General features: G+C 44.4%; 3 protein-coding genes across 7 annotated transcripts; 1 reads left to right on the top strand and 2 right to left on the bottom strand.

Annotated features, from left to right (window-relative positions):
- The first annotated feature begins 452 nt into the window (after nucleotides 1-452).
- On the top strand, nucleotides 453-15687 carry LOC136550434 (uncharacterized). 5 transcript variants are annotated; one of them, XR_010782280.1, is made up of 9 exons: nucleotides 453-867; nucleotides 1455-1578; nucleotides 1966-2221; nucleotides 2329-2431; nucleotides 2563-2628; nucleotides 2738-2773; nucleotides 3247-3381; nucleotides 14365-14449; nucleotides 15124-15491. XR_010782280.1 is itself a non-coding variant. In XM_066542006.1 (9 exons), exons 3-9 carry the CDS (start codon nucleotides 2170-2172, stop codon nucleotides 15142-15144), a joined length of 462 nt encoding a protein of 153 aa, XP_066398103.1. In that variant the 5' UTR covers nucleotides 453-867; nucleotides 1455-1578; nucleotides 1966-2169; the 3' UTR covers nucleotides 15145-15687. The 5 variants fall into 5 exon arrangements, 1 of the variants encoding a protein (XP_066398103.1); XR_010782279.1 differs by having other exon boundaries at nucleotides 14540-15491; XM_066542006.1 differs by lacking the exon at nucleotides 3247-3381 and adding an exon at nucleotides 14540-14642 and having other exon boundaries at nucleotides 1966-2219; nucleotides 2331-2431; nucleotides 15124-15687.
- On the bottom strand, nucleotides 3375-4801 carry LOC136550433 (ribosome-inactivating protein 3-like). Its single transcript, XM_066542005.1, has one exon. The coding sequence runs from the start codon at nucleotides 4756-4758 to the stop codon at nucleotides 4012-4014; it is 747 nt and encodes a 248-aa protein (XP_066398102.1). The 5' UTR covers nucleotides 4759-4801; the 3' UTR covers nucleotides 3375-4011.
- On the bottom strand, nucleotides 8197-9346 carry LOC136550432 (uncharacterized). Its single transcript, XM_066542004.1, has one exon. It carries the CDS (start codon nucleotides 9316-9318, stop codon nucleotides 8401-8403), a length of 918 nt encoding a protein of 305 aa, XP_066398101.1. The 5' UTR covers nucleotides 9319-9346; the 3' UTR covers nucleotides 8197-8400.
- Nucleotides 15688-15970: the final 283 nt, after the last annotated feature.

The following is a 15970-nucleotide window of genomic DNA, read 5'->3' as shown; positions in this document are numbered from 1 at the left end:
AAGACGAGAATGACTCTTTAGAGTGCGCATGAGATATAGAAAAACTGTTGGAGAGTGAAAAGATATAAAAAACGATTTTTATGCAAATGATTTTCCAAATATTAATTTAGAAAGCAAGATTTAGAAAAACTCTTGAAGATGCTCTAATATATTTTGATCTCGCCTATATATGCGCGTGGAGGCCAGTCCAGGCGAGCTGTATTTTGGAGGTGAGAATTATTTATATTATATTATTAAAATTAAAAAAATATTAACGTCACAAAGCGCTCTAACTCAAGATCATAGTCATAGTAGGGATAGGAATTTGCAGTTTTGTACACATCTATACCTTACCCTTATTCCTATACTCTCTTTTTTGAACCCACAAGCGGCCACGTCGCCCCTTCTCCCTGCCCATTAGATTTCCAATCAACGGCCCGCAGAACATCGCCTGCACCTCATACTTCCACACCTCACGTACGGTCAACAGTACTTCCGCCTCGCGAACCTTCTTCGCCGCTGCGCCGCTCGCGCCCCGGTGCCCTCCGCCGCTCGCCGCCCCTGCCAGTGTCGCCGTCGCTCCGGTCGTCCCCGCTGCGATGCCGCGCCGGCCGTCCTTCCCCTCACCGCGACCTCCGCCTCCATCGGCGGACGCCGCCGGCTGCTGACGCCCGCGCCACCACCGACAGCCGCGGACACCTGCCCGTCCGGATCCTTCCGCTGCCGTCTCCGCTTCGTCTTGGCGGCCATAGACGACGGGATGTAACCCCTGCCGGAAACCTCAGACAACAGGTGTCCGCCGCCGCCGCCGTCCTTCTCCACCGGCTTCACGGCCGCGCCAGCCGGAGGGGCAGCCCTGCTCCGCGTTCTTCCTCCTCCCCATGCACGGTAAGGCCTTGAATCCCTATTCTCTTTCCTCTTTCACCTTTCTGTCTTCTGCCTTTCCATCGCTCGATGGAATGCCAAACCAAACAAAAAAAATGAACGGAGAAAAAGATGCTGCCTATACAGCCGCCACCTGCACAACCAAACTTTCAGTGTGTCAGTATGCAATTAATCCTTGCATATTTTTCCTACTTCCGTCATTACTTTGATTCGTATGTCTTCGATATTCTAGGTTACATCTTCACTACGAAGAGCTCCACATTTTCCACAAGAAGGAAAGAACATAGTATGACATTATGTTTCCAATTTGTCTAATGAAAAAAACTCTTGGGGTCTTGGTACAAATAACGTATGATTAAGAAATTGTAAGATTTGTTAGTGTTAATTATATATTATATAATGAGTTCCTGCCAGTAATGTGGATCTTCCTTTGAGCCTTTTAGGCAGTTCAAAATTTGTCATGAAATCTGTCTTCTCATGTGCTTGGTATAGCACACTTCATAGGTCTCTCTTGTCTCTTCAAGAACAAAATTTCCTCTAATATACATGTTCCTGTTAATTAATTCTATCATATTCTTCTAAATGAGCAGGACTGCTGGGTCCCAGTCGGTGCCTATGTCTCCTCCCCCTCACACTACAACCTCAATCCTTAGCTGTCCATGCTCAACAGATCTTCATATTCAACAGAGATGGCATCAACTGTGAAACCAGCTGGTGAGTAGTCAGCACTTTACTTCTGTCAGTTGACCCTTAGTCCTCTACATTTACCAATTAGTTTCAAGATAGGACACAAAAAAAGGGAAGCCTCTGGCCTGCCATATAGATATTTTCCTACTGATTTTGTTCCCTCTGAATACTTTTCAATCCCTGCTCAACACCTAGACATAAACCAGTTCTATCTTCCTTTGCAACCAATTTCACATGATCTAATGTCGCCATGCACCCTATTCCGCTAAATAGGTTACAGGGATGCAGAGTTTGAATTTTTTTTTACATCAGTTCTAATTAGGCAGTACAGGTTTCATTCAAAGAGTTTGATGCTACCTTCTATAGTACTCATAGTATTGATATGCAAATGTCATTTGCATGCACTATGTACAGGGTCTGCGCTGTTGGAGGCCATATCAGAGATGAAAATGATTCGAACGGAAATATGTTTACTGTTCCATCAAAGAAACATGCAGAGTTTAATAGGTCTCTTCATCCACTAGCTGTGAGAACAGCCTGCTATTTCAAACACTCTATCAGTCTGCTTACTGTGCTGTTCGTCGCCCTCCCACTGCTGGTGGCGTAGTTCCTTCAGTTATGGTTAAAGGCCGTAAGCGCGGGCCTGCTCATGTTGATGAGCCACATATAGGTAATGTTGTCATTCTCAACGCTGCTGCTTCCATTTGCTTTGCTGATTCAGTGTTTGCCTTCATAGGCATAAACAGAGGCATTCATTAATTTCCCTTTCTGATATAGCCGGACATACCAGCGGACAACTATGTTGTGACGCTTCCTCTATGTCACCTTCGGATTCGAGAATGGCAGTCTCACAAACACGCCTGGTCAGGCGACCGGCTAGGTGATTCTAGAATTTAATATTTATTCTTCCTATAGTCAGTAAAATTCGTCAAGCTATGCCAGCGCAGACTACGTATGTCATCATACTGACCAATCTCTGTTATTTCTTTGCAATACATATGCCACGCCCAGGGTCGTTCATTGCCACTGAAAGCCGCAAAAGGCGTACGTCCGTTATAGCTTCCGGAGCAAAAAAGGGTACGTTCTCATAATTTACCAGCCAAACAACCAGCACTGCTCTTCCATGACACACCGCCAACACTTCCTCTTTTATCAGTATTCCTTCACACATATATATTACTTGCAGAGAATTCGACGCCCTTGCTGTGCAATCGACACTGTTGTAAGCTCCTAACTTGCTGTTGTTCCTCCTGTGTTTCAATTGCTTATTTAATTTTACTACCTGCCATGTGTACCATTGTAGGACTATAAACCAACAATCCCTGTATAGATATATACATGGACTCTTTGTTTCAAAAAAAAAAAAAATACATGGACTCTGTATAGGTCCTTTTCGTAAATGATGTCCCTACAACACACCATTAGTGCCCCATTTTCGGATATGCGCTTTGCTGCCATCACCCTATCAATGTCATTTATGATTCCATCCTCTTTAGTTAGAGGATCCATATGAATATATGTGCCATATGATAGAATTAATCATTTCTTCATGATGTGGTAGGTATTACAATCATTTTAAATCAATTTATACAGTGGTCAGCTGTACGACTAGGATTATTTGTGGCGTACCATTTTTAATCAGAAATATTATTTACCTACTAAAACATTTTCCTTATGTGCCAATCCACACAACAGCTCACATGCCCATGGCGAACACCAGTCCAGGGAAAACCTCATCTACATCATCCTTGATTGCAAGTGTTCAATATTGTTCATAACAACAGCCCACATCTCCATGAGGACAGGCGTAGAACCGTTATGACACCTCAGGTACTTATAATGAAAAAATTGCATATTGTGATGCTTCCTAGCCCGCGCAACTGCGCGGGCCTTCCTGCTAGTTATGTAAGTTCCCAGAATGTTAACCAGGCGGTGCAGCAGGCCCCGTGACGGGCCAGCCCAAAGCGTGCGCATCAGACGGGGGCGGGCGGAAGCTTATATGAATTTTATATAAATTTATTTTCCAAACAATAAACTAATGCAAAGGCAAGAAATGCAACAAATAAGTTATGCCTCTCAAAAAAATTGAAAAAGTTTTGTAAAATATCATTTTTTAAATCTTAGGTTTGACAAAAATCTAAATAAATCTTGGTATTTTTTAGAACAATGAAAAATCATTTATTTTATTTAGTGTTTTACATCGACGACCTGATCGAAAATAAAAATTTTGGAGCATGAGAGCACATAGTAGATTGCATAATAAGAGGACAGGACAGATACACATATACATATGTATATATATTGGATTGGATAGATATATATAATAATGATAAACTATTACAATAGGTCGGATGATGTGTTTATCGTCTATATAATAATAAAAAATGGGCTGGCGAATGAATACACTCCATTAATTGAACACAAGTAACATATATGATCTAGCTATATTCGTACTAATTATCAATAGGTAGGTATTGTTTCTTTTGGGCGAATCAGGAAATCAAGTATCTTGATGGCATCCGCGAAACCATTGACCTCACTATTGGTCTTCACTTTGTCAGCCAGCTCCTTATATTTACCTCGAGGAGCACCCCATTTTGCCCCCCGTGGCTGATTTCTGGTTAGCTCCCACCGGATGACCACAGAATTTTCCTGGGTCTGAGTGATGAAGGTCTCCTTGTCCCAGTTACTGCCCGAGAATGTCTCCCGGATCTCTCGGAACCGCATGCCTTCACACATCATCACCACGAACCTAACAAGCCCATCTTGGAGTTGGGATGTAGGGGTAATTTTAGGGTCGTACGTTGCAAGTTGCTTGGTGGCATTTGTGGCCGACTTTTTCCCTAGAGGAACCTGATTAAGATTCACGTGGCCGCCCCCGATCAAATCTCTATAATTCTCTTCAATCGGTAGCATGGTGGCTCCCGGTAAACCTTTGTATGATTTTGATGGTCCGGCACTAAACTGGTACCAGTGGTCAGTGCCATTATTGAAGCCAAGAAGGTATAGGTCATCAATGGCTATGGTCAGGGTTACCTTGTCTTGTGGCGCATCCCCGGCGACGACATGGATATAGATCCATTCTGGCGGCTCGTCATAGAAATCGAGGCGCCGGGGCCCGAGGACGTATCTTTGCATCACATCTGTGGGATTGTATGGTACCGTGCGCGAGAACCTGAGCAGCAGCCTTATTAGCTGAATGCGCATATCAGTGAAAGTCTACCAAGGTTGAAATAGAGATGGTGGATAGGAGGCCAGTAGAGAGATAATGCACCGCACACCCAATAGGGGGGGGGGGGTGGCCTTTCATATATATAGCCGAGAAGGCTTGGAGTACAAGTAATATGAAGTACAATACAAGTCAGGCTATACATATCTATTTATATCTCTAATACCCGCCCGCAGTCGCAGCGGGAGGATCTCGGACGCAAAGACTGGACCTAAAATCAGTAAACAACTGTACAGGCAAGCCTTTGGTCATAATATCCGCGAACTGATGGGATGAAGGGACATGGAGGACCCGAACCTGTCCTAGAGCAACCTTGTCGCGAACAAAATGAATGTCAATCTCTATATGCTTCGTGCGACGATGATGAACAGGATTACCCGTCATGTAGACTGCACTGACATTGTCACAGTATACAATCGTCGCCGAAGTAAGAGGAGTGTGAAGCTCCTGAAGTAGCTGACGAAGCCAACAAGTCTCAGCAACAGCATGGGCGACAGCACGGTATTCAGCTTCCGCGCTGGAACGAGAAACTGTAGTCTGCCGTTTGGAGGACCAAGACACCAGATTGTCACCAAGAAAGACACAGTATCCAGACGTAGACCGCTGAGAATCCGGACAGCCAGCCCAATCAGCATTCGAGTATGCTGTGAGAGTGTCAAGAGACCCGGTATCGAGGTGAAGACTGGTAGACAATGTACCCTTGATGTATCGCAAAATCCGCTTGAGCAGCGCCAGATGAGGTTCACGTGGAGAATGCATAAAGAGACAGACCTGCTGAACTGCATAGGCAATGTCGGGACGAGTCAATGTGAGGTACTGTAAACCGCCGGTGAGACTCCGGTATTGTGTTGGATCGGCAACTGGTGAGCCATCAGTGGCTGACAGTTTGGCGCGTACATCGATTGGGGTGGCTGTAGAGTGACACTCAATCATACCAGCCCGCTGGAGAAGATCAACTGCATACTGCCGCTGTGACAGGAAAAGGCCGTCAGCAGAACGAGTGACAGAAATCCCGAGGAAATGATGAAGGTCCCCGAGATCAGTCATGGCGAACTCTGAGCTAAGGCGCTCAGTAATATGTCGAAGAAGAGCAGGCGAGGATGCTGTGAGGACAATGTCGTCGACGTAAAGCAACAGGTAAGCAACACTGGTGCCCTCCTTGAACACAAAAAGAGAAGTATCTGACACTGAAGCGACGAAGCCCAAGGTCTGAATGAAGGTAGCGAATCGCTGGTGCCATGCCCGGGGTGCCTGCTTGAGCCCATACAAAGACTTCTGTAACAAGCAGACATGGTCAGGTGCAGCCAGGTCGACGAATCCAGGTGACTGCTGGCAATAAACAATCTCATTCAGATGACCATGAAGAAAGGCGTTCTTGACATCCAACTGATGAATTGGCCAGGCACGAGACGCAGCAATGCTGAGAACAACTCGAATCGTTACTGGCTTAACAACTGGACTGAAAGTCTCTTCGTAGTCGATGCCATACTGCTGAGAAAATCCTCGAACAACCCACCGAGCTTTGTGATGAGCAAGAGAGCCATCAGAGTGATACTTATGCTTGAAGATCCACTTGCCGGAAACAATGTTGGCACGAGGAGGCCGTGGTACGAGTCGCCAAGTGCCATTGTCAACAAGTGCCTTGTATTCATCCACCATTGCAGCCCGCCAATTTGGATCAGCAAGGGTGCTGCGATAATTGGCAGGAAGCGGTGAGGCATGCGTGGCGGAGTAAGTCAGGCGTTCCGGCGGAGGCGGGAGCATTCCAGTCTGTTGCCGTGTCACACGGCGCAATGGAGCAGCAGGGACCGGCTCAGGTGCGTGAGCCGGCTGAGGCGCCAGTGGAGGAGGCGTGACCTATGCCTGGGGCACAGATGACGGTCGAGGACGCCGGCTGTACTGGAAGAGCACCGGCGGTCGTGATGCAGCAGGAGCCGGCAGACGTGCTGCTCCCTGAGCAGCAGGTAGGATGTCAGCAGCAGAGGACGCGCCAGGGGCTGCCGGTGTAGGGGCAGCAGTACCCTGAAGGACCGGACCGTGCCAGAGGATGGCCGGGTCCAGTGCCAGGGTGTCGTCGTCGTCGAAAGTCGGCCGAGTAGAGAGCCGGCCCGGAGCGCCAGCAGGAGGAGCTGGCACAGGTGCAGGAAGACGATCCTGTAATAAAAAATCAAGTGACTCCGTAGGTGGTTTGGCAACCGCAAACGGAAAGTGAGTCTCATAAAAAATCACATGACGGGAGACGATGACTTTGCGAGTGGAGGGATCGAGACAACGATAACCCTTTTGTGAAGAGGGGTACCCGATGAAGACGCAAGCTGATGAGCGAGGAGCCAATTTATGAGGTGTCGTGGCACTAAGATTTGGGTAGCATAAGCAACCAAAGACTCGAAGCAAGGAGTAGTCAGGCATCTTGTGATAAAGGAGGTGATAGGGAATACCATTATTGATGGAGGAAGACGGGCGCCGATTGAGTAGAAGAACGGCGGTCGCTAAAGCTTCGGCCCAGTAAGCTGAAGGAATGGCGACATGAATCAAGAGGGTGCGAACGATATTGTTTAGCGTGCGCAATATCCGTTCAGCTTTCCCATTTTGAGCAGACGTGTAAGGGCAAGAAGTGGGAAGAAGAATGCCGCGACTAGCAAGGAAGGTAGACGTGGCATTGTTGATGAACTCAGTGCCGTTATCCGCCTGAAAACACTGGACAGGCAGGCTGAATTGGGTGTAAGCATAATTAGTAAAATCGACAATATGTGCATGAACCTCTGATTTATGCCGAAGAGGAAACGTCCAGCAATAATGACTATAATCATCAACAAGCACAAGATAATATTTAAATCCAGACACGCTAAGAACTGGAGACGTCCAGACATCACAATGAACAAGTCGAAAAGGTGCTGAACAGCGAGACGATGAACTAGTAAAGGGCAGCCATGTGTGTTTGCCAAGTTGACAGGCATGACAAATACCACGGGCTGCATTATTACAAGAGATAGCTGAAAGTTTATTAAGTGTGGCTATGGCTGTAGGTGCTGGATGACCAAGACGTGAATGCCACAATGAGGAGATGGCGGCGACATGACAGGCTGCAGCAGGTTGACTGGAATGTGGAAGGGTGTAGAGCTCCCCGCCACTATTGCAACGCAGAATCTCGGTCTTGGTCTGCAGATCCTTAACAGAGAAGCCAAAAGCGTCAAACTCAATGGAGCAGTTATTGTCGCGAGTAAACTGACGAACAGATAACAAATTTCGAACAAGATGTGGAGCGACAAGAAAATTATTGAGTTGAAAAATATGATCAGCTATAGGAAGAATGGAAGTGCCACGACTAGAAATTGGAATGGAGGACCCATTGCCGACTGTGATGAAGGACGGCAAATGAGGTAGATGGGAAAGAAGTATTCTGTCGTGGGGGGACATATGAGATGTAGCTCCTGTATCGAGGACCCAGGGGCTGGCGCCTCCCTGCAGTGCCATCTGGTTGAGGGAGGCAATGAGAGCGCCCTGATCCCAGCCACCGGACGTAGAAGGCGGTGCGAAGGACGTGTGGGCCTACGGCAGAGGTGCCATTGGAGGACGCCATTGCGGCTGAGGAGCCCACGGAGAAGGACCAGCCCACGGGTTCATGCAGACCCAAGGACCAGTCGGCTGGACGCCGGGGCCGGGACGCCCGCCCAGGAGGCCCGGGGACGCCGCGGGTGGCTGCTGCCACCGCCGTTGTTGCCTCCACGCGCACCGTAGCCGCCCTTGCCCTTGCCCTTGCCGCCGCCTCCACGCGCACCATAGCCGCCGCCGTTGTGGTTGGTGCCGGAGGGCGAGGAGCGGCAGGAAGGGGAGGTGCAGGCCGTAGTCGCTGAAGTCGTGGACGGGGCGATGGCAGTAAGGGCGGTGTCGGAGGAGACCTTGGCGTCGTTGGCGAGGCGGAGCTCCTTGAGCCAAAGGGTGTTGTGGGCGGAGATGAACGACGGAAGAACCGCCGCATTGGCGATGATGTCCGCCGTGTTGGCGAAGCGCGGATTGAGGCCGCGAAGAAGGTTGAGGACCAGCTGGGGCTCGGAGACGGTGTGGCCAACGTCGCGGAGAGCGTCGGCCGTGTGCTTCATGCGCTGGGCGTAGGCGTCGATGGACAAATCACCCTGGGTCATAGAGTGGAACTCTTGACCTAGGACGACGGCGTGTGTCTCCAGGTTTGCCTGAAACAGATTGGTAATGGCAACAAAGAGATCACGGACAGTCTGCCCAGGTTCCATGGCGAGGTCGAGGACGCTGTTGTCGATGCAGCCATACATCCAACTCCGGACGCAAGCATCTGGCTGGGACCATGTGCGATCAGTAGGACGTGCTGGGATGGAGCCGTCGATGTGGCCAAGTAGGCCGAACTTCCCGCACATAGCGGTGAAGAAGGCAGACCACTTGGTGTAGTTCGGCAGTTTGAGATCAAGGGTGATCGGCACGTGCTGGCGCACGTTGATGGTCGCGTAGGAGAAGATCACAGGAGCAGGGGCGTCTGTCATGGCCGGCATGGATGGTGATCCAGACATCCCGGAGGTCGCGGTCGAGGAGAATCCATTGGTGGCCATAACAGGGGAGGGGGGGGGGGGGGGCGCCGAGGTGGTAGGGGGGGGGGGGGGAGAGAGGTAGGGCTAGGGCAGCGGAAGAGAGGAAACCCTAATTTGCCCGGTCTATGATACCATGTAGAGAGATAATGCACCGCACACCCAATAAGGGGGGGTGGCCTTTCATATATATAGCTGAGAAGGCTTGGAGTACAAGTAATATGAAGTACAATACAAGTCAGGCTATACATATCTATTTATATCTCTAATAAGGCCCAGGCGGTGGAGGAGGTGGAGGTGCTTGAGCAAAGGCGGCTGTGGCTATTAGTAAAGATAATATGAAAACGACTAAGCACGGCTGCTGCGGGTGGCATGATTGATTGATCATCATGCAGTACTACGTATATGCTAGCTAGCTCGGCTGTGATCTGATCAAGCTAGCTGCTACTGACCAATGCAAGGGGAGCCGAGCGGAGTCTCATCAGCATGCACACGAAAAGATGCATGTGCAATGCCTGCCTATAAATATATGAGGCCAAGGTGGACTCCAGTGACTGAAAATGAACCTATAAATCCATCCATTAGTTATAGTAGTTTTTGCAACGGCTCTCCACAAGTGTACACATAAATCAGCATCGGCTGGTACCAATATTAGATGCCAGTGTACATATTTGCAGACATGGGAGCATGCATGCAGTTGCTCTCCAAAACTGAACGATTGGGATATATATTCATAGACATAATTGTTGTGCATTATGAACTTCTTAACTTAGAACAGGAGGGGATCAAGATTCAATTGGGATGATGCGTGTGATGTGATCTTATCTCGACCTATAATTTATGGGCTTATGGCATTCACTCTTGGATCAGCTAGCTAGTAGCTTAATAAGCTCATCAGCCATCACTCTTGGATCAGCGTGTTTGAGACGCTAGCTAGCTTCTGTTGGAAATTCTGCAACATCAGCTAGGCAGCTATTTTTGCCCCCACCTACAGCGACGCATGTGGCTTGCGGCTTAGAAAAACATAGTATTAAGAAACCTACAAATCTAATTACATAAAAATGCAAAGTCTGTTTCATAATCTTTATCAGCTATACCATATTCTCTTTCTATTTACTCTCATCCTTCTACTCTTTTTCTACTCGGAGCGTCTGTTCCCGAGCGTTCGTTCCGCTTTTTCATTTTTAACTGTCGTTCATTGTAATTTTATTATTTGATTATTCACTACTCCCTCCTTTAGCTAACACGTATTCCCTGCGCTCCTCTTTAACTGTCGTTCTTACTTTCCGAGAATTCAAATGTACTCAACTTTGACCAAATATATTTCTGGTATACATAATTAGTATCATGAGATAGATTATCGAATCTATTTTTATAATAAACTTATTCGAAGATACAAATATTGTTAATATTTTCTACACACCTAATCAAACTTAAAAATGTTTGACCGCCACGAATACCATAGCAACGCTTAAAAAGGAATAGAAGGAGTAGTCAATAGACTGGGTTCTTTGTTCAAATTTTTTTTTATCATGTCCTAAAATATTAGGATTTTGATATTTGAATAAGAAACACAAATAATAGAATGATTTTCATAACTTTTTATACTTTTGGTAACACGTAGTTAATAGATTGAAATTTTTGTTTAAAAAAGATTTTCCAAATAATATATATATATAGGTTATATACATATTTGTTGCTTTTATGCCGGGCGAATACTCTTTTTTTGGTGACTAGAAGTTCTGATCTGTTTTGTTTTCCTATTGCTTTGATTTAGAAATTGTATTAGTGTTTCTCTCAATTTTCTTCTCTAAGTTATAAAGTGCTTGTTCCAATTTTCTGTAAAAAAAAATTAGCTTCTATGGGAAGCTTATATATATAGCTAGCTTTCCAATACCAACTGCAGCTAGCTGTGCTATGGCTGCCCATAAATATACGAGGCCAAGGTGGCCTCCAGTGGCTGAAAATGAACCCATGCATCCATCCATTAGTTATAGTAGTTTTTGCGACGGCTCGCCACAAGTGTATACATAGGTAGTGTTTAGTTCCTAAAATTTTGCAAAATTTTTCAAGATTCCCCATCACATCGAATCTTTGAACGCATGCATGAAGCATTAAATATAAATAAAAAATAAAACTAATTACACAGTTTAGACGAAATTCACGAGACGAATCTTTTAAGCCTAATTAGACTATGATTGGACACTAATTGTCAAATAACAACGAAAGTGCTACAGTACTATTTCGCCAAAAAAAACGTCAACTAAGCAAGGCCATAGATCGGCATCAGCGTGTTTGAGAAGTTAGCTAGCTTCTGTTGGAAATTGTGCCAACATCAGCTGGGCAGCTATCTGTGCCAGTGCCGACATCAGCATGCACACGAGTTTGCTGCTGATGATGAATGGGACTTTGACAATGCTGACATTGTCCTTGATGAAGCCAAAGATAATTAGGCTGCCGAAGCAGACGGGCGCTACCCTGTTGATTTCCTCGGATTTCATCCTTACAAAGAGATTGTCTTCTTTTCCTTAAAATCAGGGACAATATCTTATAATTTGAATACCTCAAAGGTTCAACAGTTGAGCGGGCACATACATATACCAGTGGGCATAAGAACCTGTTTCCCATACACACCATGCTTGCTGACATTGGGGGAATTATTTGAAAACAGTTAATATAAGTGGCTGGCTGCTTGTATCAAATATATATATATATATATATATATATATATATATATAGACTTCGTTTGTTTGTTTATTTGGAGCTACTAGCGTAAGGCCGGTAGATGTTGATCCCCCGCACTTGCTTATGTATATGTAATAATAATCAGAGTGCCCATACATCTTCAACTTTATTTGTCAAAATTATCTTTCGTCATGCATATTTTGCTTTCATTTTTATTTTGTGGCGATGAATAAATATCTTTGAATCACTGCCTGCATCTTGCACAAAGTTAAAGGCCCACTTATAAATATATATAGCCACGAGCTGGACACTTTTTAAAAAATAAAGAAATGGTGGACATATTATTTTAATTACTATAGTTGAACGAGCATTTGTTTCAATTGATTTGAAAATATAACACATAGTATACAAATTAAATATTTGAGATGCTAGGTAACTATTTTAGTTAATAGTTGAATGCAAGTTTGTTTCAATTCAATCGAAAATATAACACACATTACAAAATAACTATCCTTGTTACTAGTTGAATGTACATTGTTTCAATTGATTCGAAAAACATAGTACTCTAACAAGGAAGAAAGAAAAAAGGAGTGGTAATTGTCTAACAACACTACTGTAGTTGCTATGTCAATAGTGAATTTGTCCATCGCGATGTATGACAGTCTAACTCTCTCGGAACCATACGTGCGCAACAAATAAATATGAAATAAATAATAAATCCAATAATCTGAGGTGCCAATTCAATCTTATCGGATCAAGTCCACCCATAGTTCAACTAACTGTAATACTTGTTTCGTTTGTTACAAGACAACCATACATAACCGGTGTACCATTTCTCTTCAGATATATCATCGATTCATCGGCATCATATCTCCAGCTGTACTCATCTTTCCTTGTGTTGGAAGCTGAAGATCCCCCTCTGCGATCTGAAAGTACACGTACCAAGGGCACTTGTTTCAGAATCCGGAACACAGCTACATATCATAAACTGAAAAGATCACATAGCAGTGTCCAAATAAATAATGTCTCCAAATCTTTAATGCACGGAACACAGCAGCTTGTTCAAGATCATGAGTTGGATAATTCAACTCATTGAGCTTTAATTACCTTGAAGCATAAGCAGTGACATGCCCATCTTGCATTGGTACACATCCCAATCCAACATTTGAGGTGTCACAATACACATCAAAGCTCCTTGTAGTATTATTAGGTTGAGCCAAAACGGGTGCCGAGCTTCTATTTGAGACATTGAAAAGCATCTTCACAAGTTTGGGTCCACTTTTACACTATTCTTGGTTAGCTGGATCAATGGCTTGGCTATCTTGGAAAAGTCTGGAACAAATTAACTATAATAACCTGGCAATCCTAAGAAACCTCGAGCTTGCTTCACGGTTCTTGGGGGTACCCATTATAAATTGAAAACAAAGTGAAGAATGCGCAGGTTTTCCCTTTGAGAAAAAATGCAGAACATGTGCAGATTTTCTCTTTTTTCTCTCCCATTGTTACCGAACCAAAAGGATTTTCAATGAACTCGCACATAGATCTAGCTAAGCTGCTTATCAAAGGCTGCCCCGCCGCCCTTGTTTACAACTTAACATAACCACTGTAGGATTCATCGTTCATACATTGACAGATCAATGACATGCTGCCGTGCTCTGATCCATATCTTCCCATTCTGATAAAGAGGAGCAATGCTCTGATCCATATCTGCTCTGAACCAGAGCCTTCATTCTCCATTCTGATAAAGAGGAACTGAGATTACCTGATGACAATAGAGTAGAGACTGAGATTACTAGCTGGCGCCTGAATGAATGAATGAATTCAGGTCGGATGACTGGACTCTGACTTGCTCCTTCCTTGGGGGTTGTGCCTGCCTGGGCCAGGTCATGGAGAAGAGGCCTATATAGGAGTAGATAGAAAGAAAAGAAGGCCCAGCCTCACCCGACTGACAATCCTACCTCGCTCGCTCGTCTGTGTCTACTCTATTCATGATTTCTTAGGGTCTGTTCAGATCACAGCGAGATTGTTATAATTTGGATTATACATATAATTATAATAATCAGGATTATGAATAATAATAAGAGTGTTTGCATCTTTAGATTATGGTAACTGGTTATGGTTGGTTAAAACGAGAAAATTCATATCTTATCCTTTATAGTTTGGCAAATTGGACAACTAATTAGAGGTAAATTGAACTTCTATAATTCTTTATAACATGGTCTCACCCGGATTATGGAATTATATATGGTAATCAAGAATTTTGATTATAATAATCCATCACATAATTAGTTATGTTTGGATCCAATTTGATTATATAATCTGATTATTATAATCATGTCCAAACAGGGGTTAGCGATTCGATTCGACAAGGAAACCCCATCCCACCCTCTCTTTCAGTTGGCCCTGCAGCAGCGAAAATACGTCTGTCTATGTGAGTAAATTTTTGGCAAAACCCGTAGCAAATTGACTATTACTGATCATGATCAAAATGCTGCGATCTCACCGTGCTTATGCTTGCAAGTTTGTTGAGTATGAATGGATTCGTGTTGAAGTTCTTTGCCTTTGGAGTTTGGATATTAGCCCAGTGTAGCTGTCATCGAGAATTCGTCGATAAGAGCGAAATGGTTGGTTGAGCAGTTGAAGTGTGGTTTCCTGAAACTTGTATTCACTGGAACTTTAGAACTTGAGAGCTACGCTGAATGTGCTTACATGTTTCTTAAATGTTACATTGAATATGCATATTTTATTGTAAAACATGCAAGTTTCTAGTATATCATCCTAGAGAGAAACACCAGCTGTTCAACTAGGTAATCCTGAACCTGTTCTAGTTGAGATGTATTATGTTCAATTCTAGTTTAAGCATTCCTGTTATTTCCCTTATCTCAGCAGCTCTAGCACCACTGATCTTTTGCCTTTCTGTTGGCATGGTTTATTATCAAATGTGTTGTAATATTTTGCTATAATGAACACTACGGTGGTACCCGAGTTCGCACAGACTGTAGGTTTTTGTCATTTTGAATTTTGATCTAATAGCCACATTTGAACTGCAAAGTGCTGCATGATGGTAGATGATCCAAATTGATGCTTTTTGTTGAACTGAAACAGGCTTCCAATGCAGAAAGTTGATGCTGATCTGTATGCTTCAATCCATTGAGAGCAAGCGTGCTTCAATCCATTGAAGTGGCGGATACTTTCACAGTTTAACTAGCTTCCTCGTGATGTTTCTGGCTGCATGACTAGTCCCAGCTGAGAGCAAGCGTGCTTCAATCCATTGAAGTGGCGGATTGAGTGGTGGAGAATGACAATTGTTGGAATGCTGCTTTACTTGGTACCTGCAATGTCCGAGCTATGCAACTGCATGCTTTACCTTCAGGTTGGCCCTTTAAATGTGCTGGCTCTGTCTGTTACTCAGAAGCCAAAGCTTGTCTCTGATACCCCATCAAAACAAAAGAAAAAATAAACAAAAGCTTGTTTCCAATGCTGCTACACACGTGCGCCTTCGTTTCTCTCATATACTGACCCTCTAGAAACTTTATACAGTATCTCTCTATTCTCTGCATGCCGATCAGGGCTAGGTCATCTTCGCTTTTCCTCACAAGGATTCTTTGGCAAATGAGATATCAATGAACAACAAACTCATATAGAATCTCACCTAATCAAGGAGGAACCTATGTGCGGATTACAAGGTTCACCGTACCCTACAGATGAAATAACTTGAGAATTTATAACCCTCTCGATAAACATGATGCCTTCTTTTAACTCTCCTGTATAAGACAACATGTAGATGCAAAAATGAGCTATTAATTGGAAAGGAGTAAGTATCAAAGTGTGTCTTCTTGCATACACATACAATTTTAGCGTGCCACTTTACACAAACCAAATCTTGTAAGTGAAGCAATTAGAACTAAAGTTTTATAACTGTAAATGAACTACCGAAATATCCCTGACAAAA

This window comes from Miscanthus floridulus, chromosome 4, assembly GCF_019320115.1.
Source record: "Miscanthus floridulus cultivar M001 chromosome 4, ASM1932011v1, whole genome shotgun sequence".
Classification (NCBI taxonomy): domain Eukaryota; kingdom Viridiplantae; phylum Streptophyta; class Magnoliopsida; order Poales; family Poaceae; genus Miscanthus; species Miscanthus floridulus.
The sequence above is the reverse complement of the archived record's forward strand: the minus strand, read 5'-3'. Positions and strand labels throughout refer to the sequence as shown.